At 40.3% G+C, this 27,156-nt stretch overlaps 4 protein-coding genes across 4 annotated transcripts in view; 1 reads left to right on the forward strand and 3 right to left on the reverse strand.

Annotated features, from left to right (window-relative positions):
- Window positions 1-27,156, forward strand: part of LOC311288462 (Fc receptor-like protein 5) — a gene marked incomplete at its 5' end in the record, with an annotated part of 85,444 nt that overhangs the window by 22,264 nt on the left and 36,024 nt on the right. Inside the window, 2 exons of the mRNA XM_084405881.1 lie at window positions 994-1,245; window positions 1,353-1,616. Of these exons, the coding sequence (XP_084262007.1) occupies window positions 994-1,245; window positions 1,353-1,616 (516 nt within the window). The remainder of the gene's footprint in view (window positions 1-993; window positions 1,246-1,352; window positions 1,617-27,156) is intronic.
- On the reverse strand, window positions 19,564-20,229 carry LOC311287736 (histone H2B-like). Its single transcript, XM_084404766.1, has one exon. The coding sequence runs from the start codon at window positions 20,021-20,023 to the stop codon at window positions 19,649-19,651; it is 375 nt and encodes a 124-aa protein (XP_084260892.1). The 5' UTR covers window positions 20,024-20,229; the 3' UTR covers window positions 19,564-19,648.
- On the reverse strand, window positions 20,520-20,885 carry LOC311287745 (histone H4). The gene has a single exon (XM_084404775.1). It carries the CDS (start codon window positions 20,857-20,859, stop codon window positions 20,548-20,550), a length of 312 nt encoding a protein of 103 aa, XP_084260901.1. The 5' UTR covers window positions 20,860-20,885; the 3' UTR covers window positions 20,520-20,547.
- Window positions 21,757-22,191, reverse strand: LOC311287734 (histone H2A-like; the record flags this gene model as incomplete). Its single annotated transcript, XM_084404764.1, has 1 exon — window positions 21,757-22,191. The coding sequence occupies one exon, from the start codon at window positions 22,189-22,191 to the stop codon at window positions 21,805-21,807; it is 387 nt and encodes a 128-aa protein (XP_084260890.1). The 3' UTR covers window positions 21,757-21,804.

Below are 27,156 nucleotides of genomic sequence, written 5' to 3' on the forward strand. Positions count from 1 at the left end.
TTACTCTTCTGTTTTATGACAAACTGTGACTTTCTTGACTTTCATATCTTTTAAATTGACAAACATCATATGTGTAATTCAGGGCACAGTTCAGACAGAATAAAAAGATACGTTGTCTCTCGCCATTGACTACCATACATATTTTTTTCCGAAATAAGGTCCCATGAGCCGGAAGCGGAGGGGAGGGACTTGGGCTCTCTATAGGCTATTGTTTGTTTGCTTGCTTTTTGTATGCTGATATTACCATTGCCTTCTGCAATAAAACAAAACACAAACAATTCAAAAGAAATGTTAACAAAGGTGGAAGTGTGATATAGTGCAAGAATATGGATGTAGTACTGCAACAAAATGTATGTTTTTGTGTCAAATATAAACCACTTAGAGTAATGTTCATTTAACAGCATTTGTAGCAATGTTGTTTTACAAAATTATATAATATAATAATTCATAATCCATACAAACAAATATCTTGGTTAGTTAGGCACATAAGTGAATGGGATCAAATATTGAAGGCCATAGCGTCAGCCATCAAACACTGAACTGGACTAGATCCAAAAAGCAACAGTATGAACTAAAAACAGTCTGTGCTTGGAAATATAATGACTGAATATGTTTATTTGTTTGTTTTCCTTCAGCATTTGTTGTATATTTATCATATTTTATTTTTAATATAAAAAAAAAAGTTGAAAAGTTGAGATCATCCTCTTACTTATCTGTAAACTTACCTGGGTCTTTTGCATAACCTTCTTAATACTCTGAACTATAACTAATATTCCCTGATCTTACCTGAGATTGTCTTTAACATTATTCTTTGAAAGTGCTGGAAAGTGTTTGGTGTCACTAGTGGGAGCAGAAAAGATAAACACCCCTTTAAATCAAGATAAAATACGTAGTTTACTGTTTAAAAAAGAATGATAAAAACAGAAGAATACTGAAAGATATGACCAATAACACTATATATGAGCTCAACACTGCATCACTGTTCACTTCCAGATAAACCGATTCTGACTGTAAAGCCCCAGAGTTCAGTGTTCACTGGAGACACAGTTACTCTCAGCTGTGACGTGGGAAGCTCAACTGGATGGACATTTGACTGGAGGAAAGACTCAAACTGGAAATCCAGTGCTGATGCAGGAACTAAAACAATCAGTTCTGTGAGAGTCTCTGATGGAGGAAGATACGAGTGTAGAGCACAGCGAGGAGAATACTACACAGACCTCAGTCATATAAAGATAACAGTGAGAGGTAATTGTGCCCTTTTACTTTGTAGTTTTTATTTTAATTTTAATTGAAACCTAATTTTGAGTTTTAAAAGATTCAAACATGAAGTGTGTTGTTTGCTCATTTAACAGAGAGACCCAAACCTGTAGTGAAGGTGAAGCCTGATGTTCGTGTGTTCAGAGGAGAGAGAGTCACTCTCACATGTGACATACAGGAGACAGGAGTCTGGACGTACAGCTGGTATAAAGATCAAGATCACAGCAGAAGAACAGACCAGATCTATATAATCACATCTGTGGGTCCGTCTCATGCTGGTCTGTACAGATGTAGAGGAACTCTGACTGAAACCCAACAGAACTCAGAGATCAGTGATGGAGTTACACTGACAGTATCAGGTGAGTGTGTACATCATTTCATCACATCACTTTAACCTGAAGACACTGAGAAGATAACCAAGTAAATCTGAGCTTACTTCCTATATACAGTGACAGGGTGATTATGATCACAGATCTCTTCAGAGATCATTATCTATATCTTCCAGACATGTTCAGTTCATTCATGAGGTGCTGCTCTTCAGATTATCTGTGATAAATGAAACCGTCAGAGTAGCAAACAAGCCTTGAGACTTGATCATTTGTCCTCAGTCAGACCGAGGTCAGGATAGAAATGATGTTACAGTAAATTAAAGAGCCCCAGTTTATCTGTTCTCATGGCCTGAGAGTGTCGGCAGTTTCTCAGACTAAAATACTGTAGTAAAACTGATGCCAGATCAGTGTGTGTTCAGAGGAGAGAGAGTCACTCTCACATGTGACGTACAGAGGGGAGGAAACATTCAGTGGAGATTCAGCTGGTTTAGAGATGGAAACAGTCATATAGTTCAGTTTCACAGCTGAGGTTTCTGATCAGTGTTTGTCTGAGATCGTGAATTTAAGGCGGGTGCCAGTAAGTCTGGGCTACCCTGCGAGAAAGCAAAAGGCTCTCATGAGAATTAACATTTGAACTCTCTCTTGCATATGTAACAGAAACATCCGAGATGCAGCACACAGTGCAGCTCACACCTCACTTTTACAGTCTTATCATCTCCCCCTGCTCCCCCTCTTCTCCTCCTCACCTAAAACTCACTAAAAACCTATGCAAAGTTGAATTTGTACAATAAGTAATTATACAGGTTTGGTATCATTTGAAATGTCTCTGTGCGACTGGTACAAAGGGTCTCATTCCCAAAGTAAACCAAAAGCTAATAAAGTTTTTAAGAGTTTAGAGATAACTTGCACACAGAGGAGGGTGCGTCTTCCAAGCAAATGGCCTCCTGCTCTCAAAAGGTGTAAACTCTGAATGCAAATTCCCATTGTTAGCAAATGTTTCCATGTGAAATAAGTTTCTGTCTTGGTCTGGGTATATAATGAATTGCAATACATACAGTCGGCATCTAGTCATAGTTGGGGGCGTGGTCTGGCGTAGCGAGGGTGGAGTCGGCGGGGGGGAAAACACGGCGAACATCGTGTGTATTTGAATGACAAAAATGTCGTATTGCGAGTCATTGACGCCTGCCGACCGGCAACGGTACATTGCAAAATTAACTGCAATAGGTTATGATTGCCCTTTTTTAATTAAAAACTGGGTCATTGACCCAACCAAATGGCCGGAGGTGTCGTTTCCAGACATATTTTGTTATCTGGTTGAATCTCCAGGTAAGACATTGCGGTAGCTGTAGCGGTAACATTAGCCTATAACTCAATCAACTTTCGTATATGTTACATAGGCCTACTATAATTCTACTCCAAACTATTAATCCTTTTGTAAAACGGTGATCAGTAGTACGAAGTTGCAGAGGGACTGTGCTGACAGTTATCCCTAACTCAGACCTCAAACTACTCCATAGGTTCACGGCTCGCGTCATTATATAGCGATTGGCCTATCAAGCGAGCCTTCAGCTGATAACGCTAATGTGAATTAGACATCCCTTATGAAAAACAACTATAGGAATCTTGTAGTATTTTGGGACAAAATATTATAGTAATCCTATAGGAATACTATAGGAATACTATAGTATTTTGGGACATACTATAGAAGTACTATAGAGGTATTACAGAACATCACAGAAGTATTATACACTACTATAGAAATCTTATAGGATTACTATAGTTCTTTTTCGTAAGGGATGTAGACAAATCTGGCCCACTGCCTAATACGAGTTTAACACCCACTACTATAGGGCTATCACACAGGGATCTACTCACACAGTAATCTCAAAAAGATTAGCCTTGTGTTTATTAGGAAGGATGTAGAACTTTAATTCATAATTTGTTTGTTTATTGGCAGTACAGAATACAACACAGCAACTCTTCGGCATGATTGTCCCGTGTATTTCAATGAGCGCCAAGGCAATGTTTTCCCCCACGGGCTAAATTCACATCAGGTGACGGGCGTTCCCGGGGGCGTTCCCAGACCAACCGTCTGTATGTATAAGAGGCTGAGGGCGATTTGTAACTCAAATTAGCCCCTGATGCAGAATGTATGCAGGCACTTCGAATCAGTGTATCATTCGTTCAGTCTTTTTTTTATATATATATTGAAAGTAGAAAAATGAGATAACAGTTCATTTTTCGTTTTTTCATTTTTTAGTTTTTTTTGTTCTGAGGTAGAAAAATGAATAAACAACTTGAATATTCGATTTCTACCCGTGGGCGGGAATAAAGTGCCCCTTTCCTCTGATTTCAGTTCCGTCATCAGTTCTTCTTCAGTTCCGCACAGCAGAATAAGAGTCCTCCACTTCTGCAGTTGTGTGGATTCTTAATTTATTTATTTTTTATCATTAAGCACGCTGTCATTTATTTCTAAATGACGTAGGTCTGTATAATGCATGTTACTTCAAATAATCTAAATGTTGACTTTCAGAAGTAGGCGCGCCAAGAAGGCTATTCGCTGTATTTTGGTTCATTTTTGGTGCGCTAGAAAGATGTTCAAGGAAACCGAGACGCGCTAAAGCACCATGTTGTTTTCTTTATTTTTCACAGGCATGCCATTTTGTTATCATTTTGAATGTACACAAATAAAATGATAGGCTACATTTTACTGTTTCGAATGACAGAGTATTAAGTTATTTCCCCTGCTGAGAAACAAATCCAAGTGATGGCGCTGGCGCATCGTGCTTACACAACATAGGCATTAGTTCACGTCTGGGATTGCTAACTTGACTTCGCAGCCTGTTCATTATTAAAATAAAACAGTCAACCAAACATATAAAAAGTTATTCTGCTTAATTTAATTTGTCTTTTGTAGAATATAAAGGCTGTGCCGGTCAGTCATAACTTGCTGTTATTCCGATCATTTCTCTTGAAGATGCTGATTTAGCCTTCGTGTATATTAGGACTCGACTGAAGTACGAAGCCTTCTTTACATTAATAGTTAGCATCCAAATGTTACATTGCAAATATGGAAACGTTGGACCGAATGAGAGAATGCGCGAAACCAGCGTCGGTACAGTTTCAGTTTAGATTCAAATAAATTTGTTTAGGCTTGGCGTTTAAAAAAGGCTAAATGTTGTTTGTAATAAAGTGCACAATAGGCTATTTTTATAGGCTATAGGCTACTATGTATATTTTTTATTATACGTGGCTAATTATTTTTCATTCTTGTTCTTTTCTGAATTTCATTAATTTAAGGATTTATAGGCTACAGTATGGGTAAGTAAAATAGGCTACGTATAGCCTATTGTCAGGATTGTGTTCTGTTTCCACCATGTTGGTCTTCATCATCATCACTGTCTTCACCTGTGTTCTGTCAGCAGCCATATCACCCTGTAGCCCAAGACTGGTTGCCCACTGAAGCTAAGCAGGGCTGAGCCTGGTTAGTACCTGGATGGGAGACCTCCTGGGAAAACCAGGTTGCTGCTGGAAGAGGTGTTAGTGAGGCCAGCAGGGGGTGCTCACCCTGTGGTCTGTGTGGGTCCTAATGCCCCAGTATAGTGACGGGGACACTATACTGCCAAAAGAGCACCGTCCTTCGGATGAGACGTTAAACTGAGGTCCTGACTCTCTGTGGTCATTAAAAATCCCAGGATGTCCTTCGAAAAAGAGTAGGGGTGTAACCCCGGCATCCTGGCCAAATTTGCCCCTTGGCCTCTGTCTATCATTGCCTCCTAATCATCCCCATATACTGATTGGCTTCATCACTGTCTCCTCTCCACCAGTAAGCTGGTGTGTGGTGGGCGTTCTGGCGCAATATGGCTGCCATCGCATCATCCAAGTGGATGCTGCACATTGGTGGTGGTTGAGGAGATTCCCCAATCTATGTAAAGCGCTTTGAGGTCTCAGAAAAAGCGCTATATAAATGTAACGAATTATTATTATTATCATCATTAGTTCAGTTCTATCACCTGTGCATTGTTAATTAGTTCATCACCTTCACCTGTTGTCTTCATTATCTTCTGTGTATTTAAGTTCTCCCTTCTCACTCTTACGTTGTCGATCAATGTTCGTGTTTGTGTTAGCACTCTGTTTGTGCACTAGCACACTGTTCCGTGTACTCTTCATTTGAAATAAATATTGAGTGTTTTGGATCTCTGCCTGGAACTTCTTTTTCATCAACCCTGAGACGTTACACCTATATGTTATTAATAGTGTTTATAATGTTCAATTTGTATTTTATTTAACAGTCTTTTACCCAACGCGCGTGCTTCTCAACATGACCCGGTACACCGCGCACAAGCGCGCATCCTTTAGATCAGTGGTTCCCAATTCCAGTCCTGGTGACCCACTGCTCTGCACATTTTGTATGTCTCTCTTATCTGACACACTCAGTTCAGTTCATGGAGTCTCACCTAATGAGCTGATGATCTGGTTCAGGTGTGTCAAATAAGGGAGACATACAAAATGTGCAGAGCAGTGGGTCACGAGGACTGGAATTGGGAACCACTGCTTTAGATAATTAAATTGTAGGCTAATAAATGTTAATAAAACACAAGGCCTACATCATAAAACTCAGTATTTTAATATCTCTGTTGCTCTCTGTTCTGCGGTTGATAGTCAGTCTGAATGACAGTTCATGCGTGAACATTAGGCCTATGATATAGGCTAGTCAATGCATTATTCTTTCCTTTTTGTATTCGTGTTTAAAATCTTTCATTTACAATTAATTATATTTAGTACATAAATACATGAATGTATTAGTATACTTAGCACAAAATAATGTATTTCAAATACATTTTGGTTTATTTATTTTGTGTATATTAGATCTGTGTATTACTGTAGTTCTTAAAGGTACACTATGCAAGAATTGTACATTAATATAACAGCTTCAAAGTCATTTCGGTGGTAAACAAACTCATAGTTGGGCGAATCATCCTAGTAGTAAAGCTTGGGGGGGACGAAAACAGCAATGCAAGTTTGAGAGGAGCGCCCCCGACAAATCTTGCAAGAATCACGACTTGCTTTACGGCAACGACGTCACACACATCAACAACATATTAAGCACGAAGACACTTGCGCGCATTTCAGACGTGATTCTTGGAAGACTCGACGATGGAAAAAAACAAAGAAAGCGCGGTCGGAAGAGTGTAGGGAAAGGAAAAGAGCATCTGACCAATTTGCAAACTATTATGATAATTTGCAATAATCATGTCTAAAGACATCATAACGGCCAATGTTATGAAATAATGCGACGTACATTTAACTTTATTGATGTCACCTGGCATTTTGTAATGTTTACATTACAATCAAAAAACACAAATGAAATTATACAGTAGGCCTAGACTATAGGCTATTTACTTGTGATTTAGCTGCAAACATGTAAAAACGTTATAAGCCAGCAAACGCGGTAGGCTACTTTATTATTATAAAGTAGTCTAACACTTGACATAAACTTATTATCCTATTACCATCATCAGTAGTTCAGTAGACTATGCAGTATGCAGTAGCCTAATATTTGTATGAAATCGTGAAACATTACCTGGTCATGGTCAACATCTTCGGAGTCTATCTGTACCTGTTCCATGCCCGACGCTTCTATCCTACCAAACAGGTACCGGTGTACAGGGTGGGGGTGGGTATTTACAACAGTGCAAGTATTCCACAGCGACTCTAGGGGTCGCTGTTTGACAAAAACACAATTTCTACATAGTGTGCCTTTAAAGTAAAAGCAGCCTAATATAAGAATCAGTAAGAGTATACGTTTTATTCATACAATGAAGAATATGCGGTTTTATTTTTTCATTTGATTATTCAATTTCATACTTGAACGCTGCTTTTAGGTAGCCTGGATGCCAGCCAAACTTAGCCCCGCCCACATAATTCTTAGGTCGGGAAGTTCGGTCTGGACTTGATACGTTGTGGAGCCATTATGCCCGAACAAAAGCTGTTCGGACCAATCAAATTGTCAGGGTGGGCTTTATACGATGATGGACAGATGATCAACAGAAACGTAACCATCCACGTCGAATTCGTTTACAACAAAGATGACTGCCGCTGGAGAGTTGAGATTTCACGAGTTCACACTTACAAATAACTTAATAAGTTAGATAGAATAAATGCATATTTGGCGTGCTGTCCGAGGAGAGGGCTCCGGGCTCAGTATTCCGCCCGAACTCATAGTACTCCCCCCGTATTCCTGGCTGTGGAAGAACAAGCCACTCTCGGCTTGAGTGAAGGGATGCTGAAAACTGTCAAGGAATGTTAGGTGAGTTGACAGAGTGAATAAATGTATGCTTCCTCTCATGCTGATAGTGTAGACGGTAATTGTTTGATGACAAGTTGATTGGATTGATTAGCCTATTTGAACGTTCTCCTCCCGAACTTTATGAAACATCATGTGTAGATTCATTCATCGCGTCTGTTATAGAATATATCGACAGCGCATTAATGTGAAAAGAGGAACAGAGAACCGCGATCAAGGCATTTGTCGATCGGAAACATGAATGAAAAACACACGTCACTTACTCCGTTGCTCTGATTGGTTGTAGGTCTATCCAATTGAGTGCAGAGGCATTTTCTTTCCTTGTTCGGTTGAAACACGCCCCACAATCACAGCCCAGTGGAGCAGTATCTGACTCATATTCTGACTAGAATCTGAGTATGACGACATCAGGCTATAGCTTTTAGGCATACCTTTACTTGGAAAATTTTACGCAGTTTAGTTTATTTGCCTCTTTATATTATTGTATTTGTCCTATATTGTTTGTTTGTTTGCTTTTTGTATGCTGATATTACCATTGCCTTCTGCAATAAAACAAAACAAAAACAATCCCAAAGAAATGTTATTTACAAAGGTGGATGTGTGATATAGTGCAAGAATATGGATGTAGTACTGCAACAAAATGTATGTTTTTGTGTCAAATATAAACAACTTAGAGTAATGCTCATTTAACAGCATTTGTAGCAATGTTGTTTTACAAAATTATATTATATAATAATTTGTTATCCATACAAACAAATATCTTGGTTAGTGAGACACATATGTAAGTGAATGGGATCAAATATTGAAGGCCATAGCGTCAGCCATCAAACACTGAACTGGACTAGATCCAAAAAGCCACAGTATGAACTAAAAACAGTCTGTGCTTGCAAATATAATATGGCTGAAAAAGTTTATTTGTTTATGTTTAGCCTTTTTCCTTCAGCATTTGTTGTATGGTGATATTTATCATATTTTATTTTTAATATAAAAAAAATAGTTAAAAAGTTGAGATCATCATCTTACTTATCTGTAAACTTACCCGGGTCTTTTGCATAACCTTCTTAATACTCTGAACTATAAATATTCCCTGAACTTACCTGAGATTGTCTTTAACATTATTCCTTTTATAAGTTCTGGAATTTTCTGTTTGGTGTCACTAGTGGGAGCAGAAAAGACAAAAAAACCCTTTAAATAAAAGTAAATTACATAGTTCACTGTTTAAAAAAGAATGATAAAAACAGAAGAATACTGAAAGATATGAGCAATAACACTATATATGAGCTCAACACTGCATCACTGTTCACTTCCAGATAAACCGATTCTGACTGTAAAGCCCCAGAGCTCAGTGTTCACTGGAGACACAGTTACTCTCAGCTGTGACGTGGGAAGCTCAACTGGATGGACGTTTGACTGGAGGAAAGACTCAAACTGGAAATCCAGTGCTGATGCAGGAACTAAAACAATCAGTTCTGTGAGAGTCTCTGATGGAGGAAGATACGAGTGTAGAGCACAGCGAGGAGAATACTACACACACTTCAGTAATGCAATAAAGATAACAGTGAGAGGTAAGTGCCCTTTTACTCTGTAGTTTTTATTTTAATTGAAAGCTAATTTTGAGTTTTAAAAGATTCAAACATGAAGTGTGTGTTTGCTCTTTTAACAGAGAGACCCAAACCTGTAGTGAAGGTGAAGCCTGATGTTCGTGTGTTCAGAGGAGAGACAGTCACTCTCACATGTGACATACAGGAGACAGGAGTCTGGAGGTACAGCTGGTATAAAGATCAAGATCACAGCAGAAGAACAGATCAGATCTATATAACATCTGTGGGTCCGTCTCATGCTGGTCTGTACAGCTGTAGAGGAACTCAGACTGAAACCCCACAGTACTCAGAGATCAGTGATGGAGTTACACTGACAGTATCAGGTGAGTGAGTTCATCATTTCATCACATCACTTTAACCTGAAGACACTGAGAAGATAACCAAGTAAATCTGAGCTTACTTCCTATATACAGTGACAGTCTGATGAGGATCATAGATCTTTTCAGAGATCATTATCTATATCTTCCAGACATGTTCAGTTCATTCATGAGGTGTTGCTCTTCAGATTATCTGTGATGAATGAAACCGTCAGAGTAGCAAACAAGCCTTGAGACTTGATCATTTGTCCTCAGTCAGACCAAGGTCAGGATAGAAATGATGTTACAGTAAATTACAGAGCCCCAGTTTATCTGTTCTCATGACCTGACTGAGAGTGTCAGCAGTTTTTCAGACTAAAATACTGTAGTAAAACTGAAGCCAGATCAGTGTGTGTTCAGAGGAGAGAGAGTCACTCTCACATGTGACGTACAGGGAGGAGGAAACATTCAGTGGAGATACAGCTTGTTTAGAGATGGAAACAATCATATGAACAGTTCAGTTTCACAGCTGATGTTTCTGATCAGTGTTTGTCTGAGATTGTGACGGATCCGAAGCCTCAAAACGCACGAGAAAACGTCTCAGGTTACGACTTTAACCTATGTTCCCTGAGAACAGGGAACGAGACACTGCATCTATTGACACTATTGGGGAACGCAATAATCATTTGTCCTCTAGTCAGTTTGCTTTGTCTCTCTTCTCAGATTTACCCACATCAGTGAGTGTGACACCAGACCGTCCTGTATTTACTGGAGAAACAATCAATCTGAAGTGTGTGATAAAGTCTAATCATAGTGATTGGAGATATGAGTGGTATAAAGACAGTTTAATATTACAGACGTCTGAGCGTTACACTGTAAACAGAGAAACTCTCAGTATTGTTAAAGCTACTGAGTCTGATCAGGGTCAGTACTGGTGTAAAGGACAGAGAGATGGAAGACCAAACTCATCAACACCAAGCTCTGCTGTTTTTCTCTCTGTGAAGGGTGAGTTCAACATAACTGTCCTCTTAAACTCTCTCTACATGATCATGATAACACAACCCATCGAGACACTTTTACTCTCATTCACACTGCTGATAAATACAGTTGTCACTCCTCTTTTTATTTAAATATCTCTGTTTTTGTGTTACAAACTATTTGAAGGAGAAAAACAATGAAACTGAATGCAGAGATCTGAAAATGCATTTAAAGCTAAAGTGTTTTTAACTTTAAGTGTAATCTTAAAAACACAACACTCATGCAGTTCTTAAAAAAACAGAGAAACAACAAATAAAGTCTGATGCATGTGAACACGGATCTGAAAAACAGCTAAAAATAGTTCTGTTAATGTCTGCTAATTACACTTCAACTCCACCTATTCAGTAACATATTTCTGTATGTAATTACTTTTTTTTTCTGCTTGCACTTTCTAAAAATCTTTGAGTTTATACCTAGGCGAGTGGTCCCTGAACTCATAGACAGTCAGTCTGATATGGAGTGTGTTCGGCGAGGCCGAAGTCGACCTTTTCGCCTCGAGAGCCAACACCCACTGTGCAGTGTTCTTCTCGAAGAACAGGGATGCGCTGGCCCATCTCTGGCCCAGCCGCCCCTTTTATACATTTCCCCCCGTTTCAATGATCCCCCAGGTCATCAAACGGGTCAGGGAGAGCAGATGCCCAGTCCTCCTAGTGACCCCCCTCTGGAAATCCAGGCCGTGGTTTCCAGAGCTGGTTCAGTTATCGGACAGAGTCCCCTGGCCTGTTCGGCTGAGGAAAGACCTCCTCACACAGGCATCCGCGACCCGACTTATGGGCCCTCCATGTCTGGCCCCTCATCGGGTACCCAGGGACCTTCCTGAGAAGGTCTTGAACACTATCACTGAGACTAGGGCCCAGTCTACCAGGCGCCTTTATGCTCTGAAGTGGTCAGTGTTCTCCAGCTGCTGCTCGGAAAAACTCTTTGAACCAGGGTCATGCAAGGTATCTGTGATACTCTCCTTCCTACAAGAGTTGTTGGACGCGGGCCGTTCCTTGTCCAGGCTCAAAGTTTATGTGGCAGCCATTGCAGCTCATCATGCTCCGGTGGCTGGCTATAAGTATTAGAGCTCATTCGACGAGAGGCATGGCTTCGTCTTGGGCTTGGTCTTCTGGGTTTCCCATTCAAGATATTTGTGCGGCGGCCGGCTGGTCCTCGCCTTCTACATTTATGAAGTGGACTTCCCTGCAGGCAAAGGTACTTTCGGGCATGATTAAGGCCTGATGGTGTCTGGTCTTGTCTGCAAATGATGTCACTGTGCACAAACACATATCCATTTTATCATAAAGCCCGCCTTTGGCCGGTTATATTTCCCCTTACTAATAGACCCGACATTGTCCGGTCTTATTGGTACATTATGTTGGTTAAGTTACTGACATAAATTACTAGACCTGACGGTGTCCGGTCTGTTCAGTATATATACTTGGGTTCTGGCTTGTTTCTGTGAGCTCAGGGGTCCTGAGCTGCAGTAGACAACCAGTTACTTTTAGTGTGGCGTTTTGCATGGCGTCCCCACTGCGTATAGCTATGCAATACGAAGTGACCGTTCTCGAAAGGGAACTACTAGGTTACTATCGTAACCTCGGTTCCCTGAGAGTAGCAAGCCGGGCAAAAACCTGGCAAGTTGTCGCTTTAGTCGTTTAAACCTGCTAAAATGGCGTTTTCTGCGACTAATATAGGCTAAGGCCGCGCCCCCTTGGCGGGCTTTGACGTGTAATGACATGATGCTAGCTCGTTGGCGCACACGTCAGAGGCGCCCGCGCCATTGGATGTGCAGTTGCCGCAGCACAGCCAATGAGTGAGCCAGACACTTACTGTGCTAGCTGTGCAGCTGCAAAATGCATTTTACATTTTAGGCTTCAGTAAATCGAGGAAAAGGAGTTTCCCCACTGCGTATAGCTACACAGTACAAAGTGACCATTCTCGAAAGGGAACCGAGGTTACGAAAGTAACCGAGGAGTTTTGTCTTAAGTGAATGTAAACTTCTGGGCTGGGGAAAAAAATCGTGTATGCCTAAATTTTTTTACCAAAATGTATTTAAAATAGCCTACTTTTATTCCAAAGTATACTACAAATTCATTAACATATTTACTGACACTTCGCTTGAGACTTACTGATATACAATTATAATTAATATTTATTTGGAGTAGGGCTACTTATTTTTTGCACAATGCACATTTCTTAATATTAAGCCTAACATGTGTTTTAATATCACTATTAGTAAGAATAGTATGATCTCTAAAATATCAGTCTTTAAACGCAAGATATTTAAAGTGTACCTAAAATATACTTGCAATTGTTTCACTTTAGCACAATCAAATATACTTAAATTTAGAAATATATTTTTTGTTCTACACAAGAAAGAAATTCAAACAGGTTTGAACAACATGAAGGTCAGTAAATTTCAGCAGAATATGCATTTTTAAATGAACTATTCCTTTAATACAGAGCTCTGAAAGGGAAATGGTGGTGGAATAATATGAGACAGGAGGAAAATATTAAATATTAAAATATTACAGGAGGAAAATATAATATTGCAAAGCTTTTATATTCACTCACAAAACTTTGTTGCTCAATAATGTTCTTGTGTTTCTGTTTTCCAGTGTCACGTTCAGGTCAGATTTCTGTCCTCAAAATCCTCAGTTTTCTTCTGGCCGCTTCTCTGTATCTGCTAGCGACAGTCGTGCTGCTTTATAAATGTTACAGAGCGAGAGGTAACACTTCTGTCTGACACACACACACACACACACACACACACACACACACACACACACACACACACACTCTCTCTCTCTCTCTCTCTCTCTCTCTCTCTCTCTCTCTCTCTCTCTCTCTCTCTCTCTCTCTCTCTCTCTCTCTCTCTCTCTGTCTCTAAATGGCTCACATATTTTCTCACTGACAGATATGCATTTACTGCCTGTCTTTTATATTATATAAATCTATATTTTAAAGCAACACTAAGTCACTTTTGCTCTCGGGCTCCCCCTACAGTTGGGAAACAGTATTGTCTTCTACTACTGTCGTAAAATCTGTCATGGTTACATGGTTAACACGTGCATTTGTTGACAAGCCGTTACCCGAACTCTGCAGATGGAGTTCTAATGTCTTGGGCAGACAGCCTGTGTTGTGTGTGAAATGTCTTCAACCCAGGTACAGTGGCATATATTTCAGCATGTCATATGAATATAATTTCATGGGTTTTATTTTTTTCAAGCGCCAAAAGATCGCGTAGCTCACGTTTACAAGCCAGCGTCATTATAGTAGCCTATTGGCTACTGTTTTACAGAATTCTAATTCAATTCAATGTTTGTGTGGTAGCCATATATTGTCAACATTATAATATCAAGCTACCATAGATGAATCTGCAAAGTTGAAAAATCGATTTGTATTATAGCCTGAGACAAGACACTTTCACCAGAAAAATAAATAAACAAACATGACTATCAGCCTGCAGTCATTAGGCTAGTTAGCCTAAAATATGATTTTGTCCGTCTAATCATGCATTATTTACTTGCAAGAATGTAGCCCCTACCAAACTTGTACACGCCATTTAGACATAGGCTTACTTCTGACTTTTTTTTTTTTTCGCTGCTGCTTTGGCCATGGGGCTGTTTACACCTGGCCACTTCATGCGTTTTCTCAGATCGGATAGCTATCTGAAACGATTCCATTTACACCTGGTCACATAAATGTGCTTTTGCGAAACGGATTTAAATCCGATCTTCAATTCCCGCGCTATATGCATATTTATTGGAGTACACGTCACCGAAAGCAACAGATACAAGCTGCATTTTATTGATCATCAGCTAAAATTTCTAAATTAAAGACCGCAATAAGAGAGAGCGGCAACAGCCCTGGTTAGATAATTTCATTTCTTTACTTTTAATGATGATGATTGTGTGTTAAGCGTCTGCGACTTACTTTCACTTTGATTTGCGATAGTTTGCACGTTGGCTTGATGAATACATGCTCAGCTGCTCATCTGCGGTGATTCCAGTAGCGTCGTCATATCTGGCTATCACATTACATATAGCCTATAACCTATATATATATATACATAGCCTATATATTTATTTTTTTAGCATTTTTGGGAGGAGTACAATTTACATATGTGGTTTCAACAACCAGATGCATTTACACTTGTCCAGCTTCGCCTGGAATGCGACCCAGACCTCCTTCTGAAGAGGTTTGAGCGATCGGATTCAAATCCGTCTCGAATGCGTTTCGGAGGGCATTTACACCTGGTCTTTTCACGATCGGATAGCTATCCGAATTGAGAAAACGCATGAAGTGGCCAGGTGTAAACAGCCCCAAAAACATACGCACGAAAGCCGAAAAACAAACGCTGGTTGGCCTCTCGCGTCCAAATTTGAGGAAGTGATGGGGGAAGTGACGTATGCCGTAAAGCAGTCGAATTTTGTAGTTCTTTTTGTGCTTGGGTAACTACCCGAACCCCGAAGTTACATAGTGCCAGTAAAAGCGATACAGACCCCGTCAGGCTATGGCAGACGTGTCATACAACCTATTGTAAGTCGATGTACCATCACAAGGGTTTTTGGAAATATATTATGAAGGTCGAAAAGCTACATAGTGTTGCTTTAAATAAATAATGGTCATTCATGAAACCAATATCTGCAGTAAAAAAAAAAAAAAATAAATAAAAAAAAACATAGGACATGTCCGTTTAAATGTTGAATTTCTTTTTTTTGTGTGTGTGTGTGTGTGTATTTCACAGTTTCAACTGCTGAAGACTAAAGTCAGTTCACCGTAGCAGAGGAAGACACTCCAATCTGATATTAACCAGTTTAAAACGACTTGTACTGTTATTTCTGTCAACATATGGTTTGTAAATATTGTAGCTGGTTCTACTTTTATAGACTTCAAATGTGTAATTTAATTGCAGGGATGCAGGAAGATTGGTAATCAGGGGGAGATGGTAATATATAGAATAAAGAAATAATATATAAAACATGTCAACACCACCAAGCATAACAAACATTCCCAGAGAACGCTCATTTTATAGAGCTTACAGTAGGCCTGCATTTTTGACAGATCATAGTGATTCTTGCTATTGTAATTTAATGTGGAATGTATTTGTGATACAAACAAAGGCTATTGAGGTATTTTTACTGGCAAAACCAAACCTGACTAAATACTTTGTATGCTTTTTGGGGGTTAATTTACACGACAGTGGCGTTTGGGGGACTTTTAAAAACGTGTTTCAAAGTGCAAGTACAAACGAGACCCTTATCATCTCCATGTAAAAACAAAAATTTGAATTTGTGAAAATGGTGACGTCATGCACATGCGTAGGCTATTACTTGTTTAGTCTATAAGCTTTTTTTAAATGAAAGGTTCTTTACAACACACTCAAGGATGATATATGTTTTCGAAGCCTTTGTGTTCAAAGGTTTTCTTAAAGGAAGTAAAAGTGACTTTATATCAGAGGAGAACATTCTAAGATTGGGATTACAGTGAATGTTTCTGCTTTGTGAAGATGAAATTTATCCAGAGGACAAAGTAATGATACAGTATTATCAAGATTAACATCCTTATAATGACAATCGGACAAAAATATGATAGATTAGTTAATTTGTGTCTATATAGGCCTGTGCGCTCAGCTCGAGTGAACTATAATAAAATAATGTGTGTGTGCAGTCCCGTAGTCTTCATTTACAAAGTCACATCGCCAACTACTTGTCTGGTATGCGTAATACAGTGTTATTAGTCGTTTTTTACGGATCTGGGTGAACAGGGATCGTTTTGATAACGTCATCTGTAAGAAAAACGTTTCTGTTTTTAGCACATCGTTGTCATGTAAACGTACCCTTGTTCTCCAGAGTGCAGTGGAGATCCTCCAGTAGGTGGCGGCAAATCACTGTCAATGAGTGAGTCACTGAACAATTCATTCAAATTAGGGCTGCACAATTAATCGCGATTATGAAATTGCAAAGGCTGCAATTATTGTGTATGTGCAGCTTGTCATTGATGTATGGCTCTGTAAACACTGCTCCTTCTGAAAGCACTCTGAGTTTCAGTCACTTAGAACGTGCATTTGAAAAAGCAACACGCGTCAAACATCTTTCCCAACATAAGAAGCATTTATGCATTTTAATAACATGCTTTTACTCCAAACTTACTTCATAACGACAGTTGAGCTCATCCTTCTGTGAGATGATGTGATTCTTACACAGAATTAGGCAGCCTTTGCCAAATCAGATGCGGTTTCATTGTGATTAATCGTGCAGCCCTAATTAAAATCATTCATTCAGAGATTCTTTCATTTACGTGTTGCTCAGACGAGCAACTGTTCTCATGTGGCTTTGTTTAAAACTATATTCATTTAGCAAAAAAACAGACGATATGTGTCTATAATGTAAGTTATATAATATTAACTTGTTTATTTAACCATTCTATAACAATATCACACTTGAAATATGCTTTTCCAGGAAAAACAGCCCTCTTGCTCTTTACTTTTATTGCTTGCCTATATCATAAATAAAAATAAGGAACTCATATAAAATAATATTAAACTCATATAAAATTCAGGAACTCATTATTGGGGCATTCCCCAATGTATTGATTTTGTTATAACATTTTTATGTTCATAACCATGTGAAAACCACTTTTGTCTTAACCATAAACTGTAAAGAAAAGAAAATACATAAATAAATTGTGTATGTGTGTTGTTGTGTATGTTCTTCCAATAGCTTGACAATGATCTCATGTTGCTTGTTCTAGATCAGTCATCCCAGTAATTAGTAAACATGCCAGTTTTATTCTGTTTCAAATGTTCCGTATAAAGAAATTACTAAATAAATAAGTGTGGAATTTTACTTATTTGGATTTGCTCTTTTGAACAATTGTTAGAAAACTGATCGAACTCAAATTCCTGTATATTTCTAGTAATCCTGAAGATCTTGAGTTTGTTCAGGTGTTTTTCATTATAGGGTTTGGGCTAAACTCTAGTGGATCTCGAGGGCCAGAGTTGCCCACTGGTTTATTTAATGTAACATCAACACTTTTTAAATGGTTGGTTCACCCAAAAATGAAATCACCATCATGTCGTCCAGAACCCGTCGAACATTGAACCTGGAAGCGCTGCACTGTGTTTATAGACGTATTCTCGTCGCTTCATAACATTAAGGTTGAACCACTGGAGTCACATGGACTATTTTAACAATGTCTTTACTACCTTTCTGGGCCTTGAAAGTGGTCGCTGTATTGCTGTCTATGTGGGGTCAGAAAGCTCTCAGATTTGAGATTTGAGGCCAGCAGCCGTATCACCCTGTAGCCCAAGACTGGTTTCCCACTGAAGCTCAGCAGGGTTGAGTCTGGTCAGTCTCTGGATGGGAGACTCCTGGGTAAACCAGGCTTCTGCTGGAGAAGTGTTAAGGGAGAATATAGTGGCTCTTAAAAGAGTCTTTGGGTTCCCTGATCAGACAGCCGAGCTGCTAAACACATTTCTGCTCGTGTGAGGGATGATATTTTGTGGATACTGGAACAGGCCTTATTAAACACTAAGCCATGTTTACATAATAAATAATGCAACCAGAATTTACATCGCAAATATGGAAACATTTGTATTTGTGCTGAGAGTTGTAGTTTAAGTTTCACTTCAAATAAATTTGTTTGGCTTCATTGTTCATAATATAGCCATAAATATAATTTAATATTATATATTATTTAATATTATAGGATTTGTTGTTGAATTATACTTGACTGTTGTTGATGCGGTTTTGACTGACATTTTTTTGCAATAATACAGAAAACGTTTTAAAAATAAAGTCTTTATTCTTTAATGCCATTATGTTTGACATTTAAGAGAGTTTGAGAAATTCTGATAATTATCGAAATATTAAAATAAATAAGTTATCAAATAGTATTCAAATAACCTAAATACGTTCTCTTATGGAACATCACAGTCGAGACACATTGATTGCTTTGATTTTAGCTGTTCGCTTCCACAAACTGGAAGAAAAGTTGGAAGTAGACATTAAAAGAACAGCATAATAAAAATGATTATAAAAGTAAATAGTTAAATATATGTTTACCTGTGTTATTCAACATGATGTCCTCTTCATGACATACACACTATATGTGAAATGGATTTGACATTAAAGATTTATAAATAAATAAAAACAGACAGAGAGCTTGAACATATTGTTTGACTCTTATGAGTGTTAAAATTCACCCACTATTCTCTTCATTTAAATTACATTTGTAGATTGACAAGTCAACATTTGTGAACAACTAGTAAAAAATCAATAGTGCAGCTCACAGACCTCTGATATACTATAGTAAAAAACACCTGAAACTGATTAGATCTGTATTTTATGAGGGAAGAGGAACATGAACTATCTCAGTTACTACTGTAAACATCAGAGACAAGAAGCCGGATTGTCCAAAAGAAAAGAAAAAAAAAAGAATTCAAATATAAATGTTAATGAAAATAATGCTTTTGTATTCACAACATTTGCTGAAGACAAAAGCCAATATGCCATTAGAACAGAAGTTCCTCATCTTAGTCTATAAAAAAAAGCTAGATTTAAAGATTTGTGGATTTTTTTTTTTATGTACTTTTAACTTACAGCAAATATATAAAATTAAACCCTTAAAATAAGTCTATTTTATGTTATGACATGAATATTAGCCTGGGAGTTTAAGCCTTTACTGTGAAACCAGTCATAAATGTCTTATATTTTATTGTTCTACATCATCTTCCTCTAATGCATGTGATTAAATCTGCAATTCAACTGCTCTTCAAAGATAATATGTGTGGCTCTTAAAAGAGCCTTTGTGTTGTGTGTTGAGCTGACTCCTCTACTTTGAGCTGGTGTATTTGGTCACAGCCTTTGTGCCCTCAGACACGGCGTGTTTGGCCAGCTCTCCGGGCAGCAGCAGACGCACGGCGGTCTGGATCTCTCGAGATGTGATGGTGGAGCGCTTGTTGTAGTGAGCGAGACGAGACGCTTCACCGGCGATGCGCTCGAAGATGTCGTTGACGAAAGAGTTCATGATTCCCATCGCCTTGGAGGAGATCCCGGTGTCGGGATGAACCTGCTTCAGGACTTTGTACACGTAGATCGCGTAGCTCTCCTTCCTGGACTTTCTGCGCTTCTTTCCGCCCTTGCCGGCGGTTTTAGTGACGGCCTTCTTCGAACCCTTCTTGGGTGCGGACTTCGCTGGTTCAGGCATGATGATTCAGTCAGAGAAACTCAAAGACCAATAAAGCTGTGATACTACAGGCGGGCTTTTATGCACTGCTCTATGCTAATTTCCAAAGGGAAGTACGGCCTTCTCTGATTGCTAGTTTTCCTGGACCAACCCATAGAATGATTTCATTGGTTATATTAAACGTTCCTTGACTTGTGGGACACCCAATCACAGGCTTTAAATGTTAATCCCGTCCATCGCCTCATGTCCTACTATCATCCCCCATTATATCATGTTTCTGTTTCATTTTCCAGCATTTTTCGTAATGCGCACTGCAGTATTAAATATTGAAGGTACAATATTGATAATTTCAGTTTAATCAACTTGAAAACAATAAAATACAATTCATACTGCAAAAGCACATATATTATTACTATATTTAATTGGCACATAAAGACCAGAAATAAGTGGTAACGATTTTATAACCACTTGGAAACTTGTTCTTTGTGTGTAAATGTGGGTGGCTCTTAAAAGAGCCGTTGGTGTTTTTCTTCTTCGTGGATCTCTTAACCCCCGAACCCGTACAGAGTGCGTCCCTGTCGCTTCAGCGCGTACACAACATCCATGGCGGTGACGGTCTTTCTCTTGGCGTGTTCAGTGTAAGTCACAGCATCACGAATGACGTTCTCCAGAAACACCTTCAACACACCGCGAGTCTCTTCATAGATCAGGCCAGAAATACGCTTGACGCCGCCACGTCGAGCAAGACGACGAATAGCGGGTTTAGTGATTCCCTGGATATTATCGCGAAGAACCTTTCGGTGACGCTTAGCGCCTCCTTTCCCGAGTCCTTTACCGCCTTTTCCTCTTCCAGACATGACTGCAGATACTCTTCAAATCACAACAGCAGATGATAGCAAAACTACTGGTCTGGGGAAGAGGAGGTTATAGTCAGCTAGCGGACCTAGTTGAAACCACATTCATGGGCGGTTCTAGTACGTCACCAGTTACGCATTACCAAGTCGAGGTCAGTCTTTTGATGCCTTATACTAGTGGAAATAAGTAGAATTTAAGTAATATTAATAATTCTGTATAACTATAGGGCTTCAGTCATTTTGACCCGCGAGGGAAGGATTTGTTACAGGTCGGAGAGGATGAGGGTTAATAACTATACATACAAACATACAAATGATATAACTAAATATAATATTATTATATTACATTCATTTCCTTACATTTGCTTTTGGATTTAAATATATAAAAATAGCATTTTTATAAGACCACCATGGCATATAGAAGTTTAAAAACACCGTAATATGGAAATCATCTTTCACTGAGTCTTAAAAGAGCCTTTGGGTTTGTGTTTCTGCTGTGGATTTAAGCGCGCTCTCCGCGGATGTGACGGGCCAGCTGGATGTCTTTGGGCAGGATGTCCTGGACCGGGCCAAAGACAAAGCTAGAAAATAGATTAAATCAGTCTTATATTTGTCACAACCCATAATTGTTCGATTTTTATTAACTAATATAAAAAATTGAGACGTGAAAACGAATAAATAATAACATACAGTGCAAAAAAATCTTTTCATAGCACAAAGGGGGGAAATATGTTCATAATGTAGCGGATTATTTGCTTTAAACATTCTTGTATTTCATATACGTTTATTTTTAAAACAACTTTAGCAACGTATGGTACAAAACTGATTTAATTCTATGCCGGGCTGATACCAACTTAAATAGTGATACAATTTATGAAATAACTCTCTCGGGGAGAAATTGGGTGGCTCTTAAAAGAGCCTTTGGTTTGAAGAGAAGCTTCCGTCAGTCTACTTGGCCTTCGCGGGCTTCTCGGTCTTCTTGGGCAGCAGCACGGCCTGAATGTTGGGCAACACACCACCCTGAGCGATGGTCACGCCACCCAGAAGCTTGTTCAGCTCCTCGTCATTGCGCACCGCCAGCTGCAGGTGTCGAGGGATGATGCGGGTCTTCTTGTTGTCCCGAGCGGCGTTTCCAGCCAACTCCAGGATCTCAGCGGTCAGATACTCGAGCACAGCGGCCAAATACACCGGAGCTCCGGCACCGACGCGCTGGGCATAGTTGCCTTTGCGGAGAAGCCTGTGAACACGGCCGACGGGGAACTGCAGTCCCGCCCTGGAAGAGCGACTCTTGGCCTTAGCGCGAGCCTTACCCCCGGTTTTACCTCTTCCACTCATTACGATTAGCGAGAGAAACAAATACAATGCAGTTGCAAGTTGTGAGGTGACTTATAAAAGAAAGCGTGACAGTCTCCTATTGGCTGAAATCTGAAAACATTCCCAGCCAATCAGTGATCTTCTCTCTGAACACCAACCCCCCCTTTCTGCTACTGACACTCAAACACGTCACGCTGTAGTTTCATTTAATGCCGCTTGTCTTCCTTTTAAAGGGTGACTTTATTTTGATAATGATGATAATGATGATAAAAATGTGTGATTACAAGTTAAACACTTCGGTCATTAAGCATAATAGCTTTAGTTTAATTGTATAAATATGTAAACATGTATAATATTTATGTATAATATACATTTATGCATTTATGTATTAATACTTGAGACTTGATCAAAAACATAACATTCCCAAATGGGCCTGTTCATTTGCTTTCACTTGTAACATAAAGGAAAGCCAATGTCACTTTTGACCAATGAAATAACACTCTTTACTATTAACTAGTGGGTGGCTTTTAAAATAGTTTATTTTTTTATTTTTTATAAAATAAGTAAAAAGACTGAGTTTATTTCTTTTTGGCTGCTGTCTTTTTAGGCTTGGCTGCTTTAGGTTTGGCCATTTTGGGTTTGGTTAAGGCTTTGCTGGTTTCTTTGTCTTCTTAAGGCTCTTCGTTGCCTTTTTAGCAGCGGTTTTCTTCACCTTCAGAGATTTCTGAGCGGCGGGTTTCTTTGCTGCTGCAGTTTTGGTCTTCTTAGCGGCAGCGGGTTTCTTGGCTTTAGGAGCCGCTTTCTTGGCGGGTTTTGTCTTGGTCTCGCTCTGTTTCTTGTTGAGTTTGAGGAGCAGGAGGCGCCGGTCCCTTTAGTCTGGACTAGGATGCCTTTATCTGTCTGTGTAACTTTAAGAGAAAGATAGATGCAAAAGGTTTATAACTCAGTTCAGAATGACACCTTTTTTTCTTCACTGTTTCCACCAAGGCAGTACGGTTTTAACTCTTGTAGCTGTTGAGTATTAGTTGTCTATACTGATTACACTGAATTCGGGTAGGATTGGATTTTGTACCTAATCTTACATATTTATCTCAATATATAGGCTAATCATAATCTGTTGAACACTTATTATAGTTTTTTCTATATATGCATTTATTGAGGTTTAATAACCATAAAAGTGATATCAACCAACGTTGGCAGCCCTTTAAATAAATGTCATCATTGTTCACAGTCTAAATGAGTTCAGTTTCTCTCAGGTGGTTTCGCAGTAACTTTATAGCGGAAGTCACAGTACGTTGTGGGTTCTAACTTTTCAGAGGCCATGGGTGGGAGAAAACTGACATTAGATTTACAGCAAAACACTTACATTTTCACATGTTGCAGAGGCTTCTTTCAGCTCACTGAAGATGTAGTCACTTTAGCAGCTGCTTGTAGAGCGAATATGACTGTTAAAGTCTTGAGTTTAAGAGGCTTTGTTAAAAAGGTCATTAGTTATAAACCTTCTGATTAAATCTATTTTTTATTTTATTTTATTTTTTACCTACCTACATTTTCTTTCTTTTGTTCTTCTTCTTTTATTATTATTATTATTATTATTATTATTATTATTATTATTATTATTATTTATGGGAACAACCACATATATAGGCTATACCCCCATAAGGGAAACTGCTAATATCTGAGATATGTGGTGACAAATAAACAGGTTATTCCCAAATATCTACTGACCAAGTCTCTTTCCGGACACCCTGTGGAGGGTTTCAAACTTAACCAGCAATTTACCTAAAGACGATTGTGCTTTCAACAGCCAACCTATTTCTTCAGGCCTAATAAAAGAGTTAAGCTCATAGTCGTGGTTTGACTTCTGCTCTGTTTCTGCCCTGTGGTTTTAACCAGAGTAGAGGAAACATTTATGCATGATCTGCATCTTTAGTTTCATAAACCTCAAAATATCATCACAAGATCAAAGAATCAAAGAATGTCTGTGTCATTTTCATTTATTTTCATTTTTTTTTTCTAAAAGGAGGGCAGTGAGAAAGGGTTGTCTAAGTGATGAGAGATCTACCCTTTCCCACTACTATCCTTTTAGAGAATACATAAACATGGCTTTAACCCTCTAATGGCATGAATTTTTATTTTGTGAGGGAAAAAAAGTTCATCCCATTTTTTGGGAGCTTGGGGGTCCCTGATAATATATTCATCATAAAATGTGTCCAACCAATCACAAACATCCAACAAATCAAATAAACAAACTACTACTAATTATATCTAATACCTCATGTATAAATGTTTCTCACATTTCATATATAAACCAAATACACATGCACATGCATACACACATTACTTTACTGACTGACCCCTAACTGACCCCTGACCTCCCAACTGTCTCTCAAGCCTGATTCAGGGATCTTCTCTTCCTGACTCTCCTCAAGCTCACTGTCAGAGGGATTGACCCGATCATGTTCCTTCTATCCATAAAATATTAGTGTGTCCAATTCCTGTAAGTATCAGTAAAAACATTTCAAGTCATGTCAGAAAGATGGTAATTACGAGTTGAACGCACATGAACTGCACCACAAAGTCATAATTACAAGTGGGAAGCAATGGCGGAAACAAATAGTTTTCAATCATAAATGTATTTCTGAATACTGACAGTATACAATGTAGTTTTTACGCATTATGTGTATTGTTAATGAAGACGAGAGATAAAGTTTACCAGAAAACGTACTCGGTTACTAACGTAACCTCGGTTCTCTCTAGAGAGGGAACGAGTATTGCGTAAGCTAGCTTACGCTGCGGGAAAGTCTCCTTTCACGAGATACTGAAGCCAAAAATTATCCTAATTTTTATAAAACTTGTCAACGCAGTGCGGCAGCCTGCAGACCTAGGGCAAGCGAGTCGCGTGCCCATTGGCTGCTCTGCGGCAACTGCAGCAGCCTATGGCTGAGCCTTGCGCGTGACGTCACGTCCAATGAGCGCGCTTGGCGCGCTTAGTGCGTCACAGCCCGTCATTAGGGGTGTGGCTTAGCGTATATAAGCAAGGAACAGAGGCTGCTTCGCTGGTTTCTGTCGCATGAAGCGAAAACGAGCTCGTGGCGAGAGCACGGCGGGTTACGCAATACTCGTTCCCTCTCTAGAGAGAACCGAGGTTACGTTAGTAACCGAGTACGTTCTCTTACGAGAGGTTCTCTCGTATTGCGTAAGCTAGCTTACGCTGCGGGAACACCTTTGTCAACGCCGTGCGCGCGCCCAGCATCCTGAATGAGTCCCATGGGGAGCCCAGGGAACGCGAAGCGGAGCTGGGCGGCCAAGATACCACAGTACACAAGCACATAATATGGGGCAGGGAGCGGCACAGCCGGTCCAACTAATACTTCCATATAGTGCAGCTCAACCAGTAGAGCTAAATCAGCAGCGTAGCCCGCGCACAGATAGTGGGCTGGTTTACGCGAGACTTAGACTGATAGCACTTTGGCCTGCAAGGCGGGAACTTCCAGGTTGTAAAACCTAACAAATGTGGAGGGGGAGGCCCAGCCTGCCGCTGCACAAATGTCATGAATGGGAATCCCACTGGACCACGCCCACGATGAGGCCATGCCTCTGGTGGAGTGTGCCCGAATGCCCAAGGGGCACTGCAGGTTTTTTTAGATGCGTAAGCAGCTGCGATAGCATCGACTATCCATCTGGACAGAGTGTGTTTCGAGGCGGCGAGACCCTTGGTGCGCCCACCAAACGAAACAAAAAGCTGCTCTGAACGCCTGAAGGCGGCGGAGCGCGAAACATAGCTTCTCAGCGCCCTAACTGGGCAGAGGAGGTGACTATCTGCCTCGCAGCCAGTATTCGGCAGGGCTGAAAAGGGAAATGACCTGCGCTCTGAAGGGAGTGCCCAAAGTTTTTGGGACGTACCCATGCCTCGGTCTGAGAATAACTTAGAGTCATTGGGTCCGAACTCGAGGCACGCAGCGTTAGTGGATAACGCGTGAAGGTCTCCCACACGTTTTACTGAAGACAGTGCTATCAGAAAAACGGTTTTGAGCGTGAGGTATTTCATATCCACAGTTTCTAAGGGTTCACAGGGATGTGCTTTCAGTGTGTCCAAGACCAGTGAAAGATCCCACATAGGAACCGAAGGGGGTCGCGGGGGGTTCATCCTCCTCGCTCCTCTAAGGAAGCGGATGACAAACTCGTTCCTTCCTAATGCGCGGCCCCGGCTCTGAAACAGAGAGCGCTGAAATGGCCGCGACATAGACTTTGAGCGTGGAGGGGGACCTGCCCGCGTCCAGTAGCTCTTGAAGGAAGCACAATACTTGCGAGACCCCACATGTCTGTGGATTGAGCCCTTTGGTAGTGCACCATTTGTTAAACACAGACCATTTAGACGTGTAGAGCCGCCTCGTGGAGGGGGCTCTAGATTGTATGATCGTGTTCATCACCCCTTCTGGTAGATCAGCATGTAATTGTTGAGGCTCCACGCATGCAGAGACCAGTGCTCTGGGTGGGGATGCCAAATCGAGCCGCGGGCTTGAGAGAGAAGGTCTCTCCGCACCGGAATCGGCCAAGGGGCTGAGTCTGCCAATTGTATGCGTTCCGGGAACCAAGCTTGGTTCTCCCAGAACGGGGCTATGAGGAGCACTGTGTGGCGCGCTTTCCTGACTCTCTCGATGACCTGAGGCAGCAGAGAGACTGGTGGAAAGGCATATAGCGGGCCGCTGGGCCAAGACTGGGCCAGCGCGTCCTCGCTCTTTGAAAAGAACGCTGGGCAGTGCGCGTTGTCTTTTGACGCAAAGAGGTCGACTTTCGCTCTGCCAAAGCGGCGCCACAGCGACTGGACTGTTTGGGGGTGTAGAGACCACTCCCCAGGGGGAACATTGTCCCTGGACAGTCTGTCGGGGCCCTCGTTCAGATGGCCAGGCACATGCGATGCTCTCAGAGAGCGCAGAGAGTGCTGAGCCCATACGAGGAGGCGTTCCGTCAGGGCGCAGAGTT

Source organism: Rutilus rutilus (assembly GCF_951802725.1).
Source record: "Rutilus rutilus genome assembly, chromosome: 3".
Classification (NCBI taxonomy): domain Eukaryota; kingdom Metazoa; phylum Chordata; class Actinopteri; order Cypriniformes; family Leuciscidae; genus Rutilus; species Rutilus rutilus.

Excerpts from the sequence above, each read along its gene's own strand:
- LOC311287745 (XM_084404775.1), bottom strand. The coding sequence starts at position 20,859 with ATGTCTGGAAGAGGAAAAGGCGGTAAAGGACTCGGGAAAGGAGGCGCT.
- LOC311287736 (XM_084404766.1), bottom strand. The coding sequence starts at position 20,023 with ATGCCTGAACCAGCGAAGTCCGCACCCAAGAAGGGTTCGAAGAAGGCC.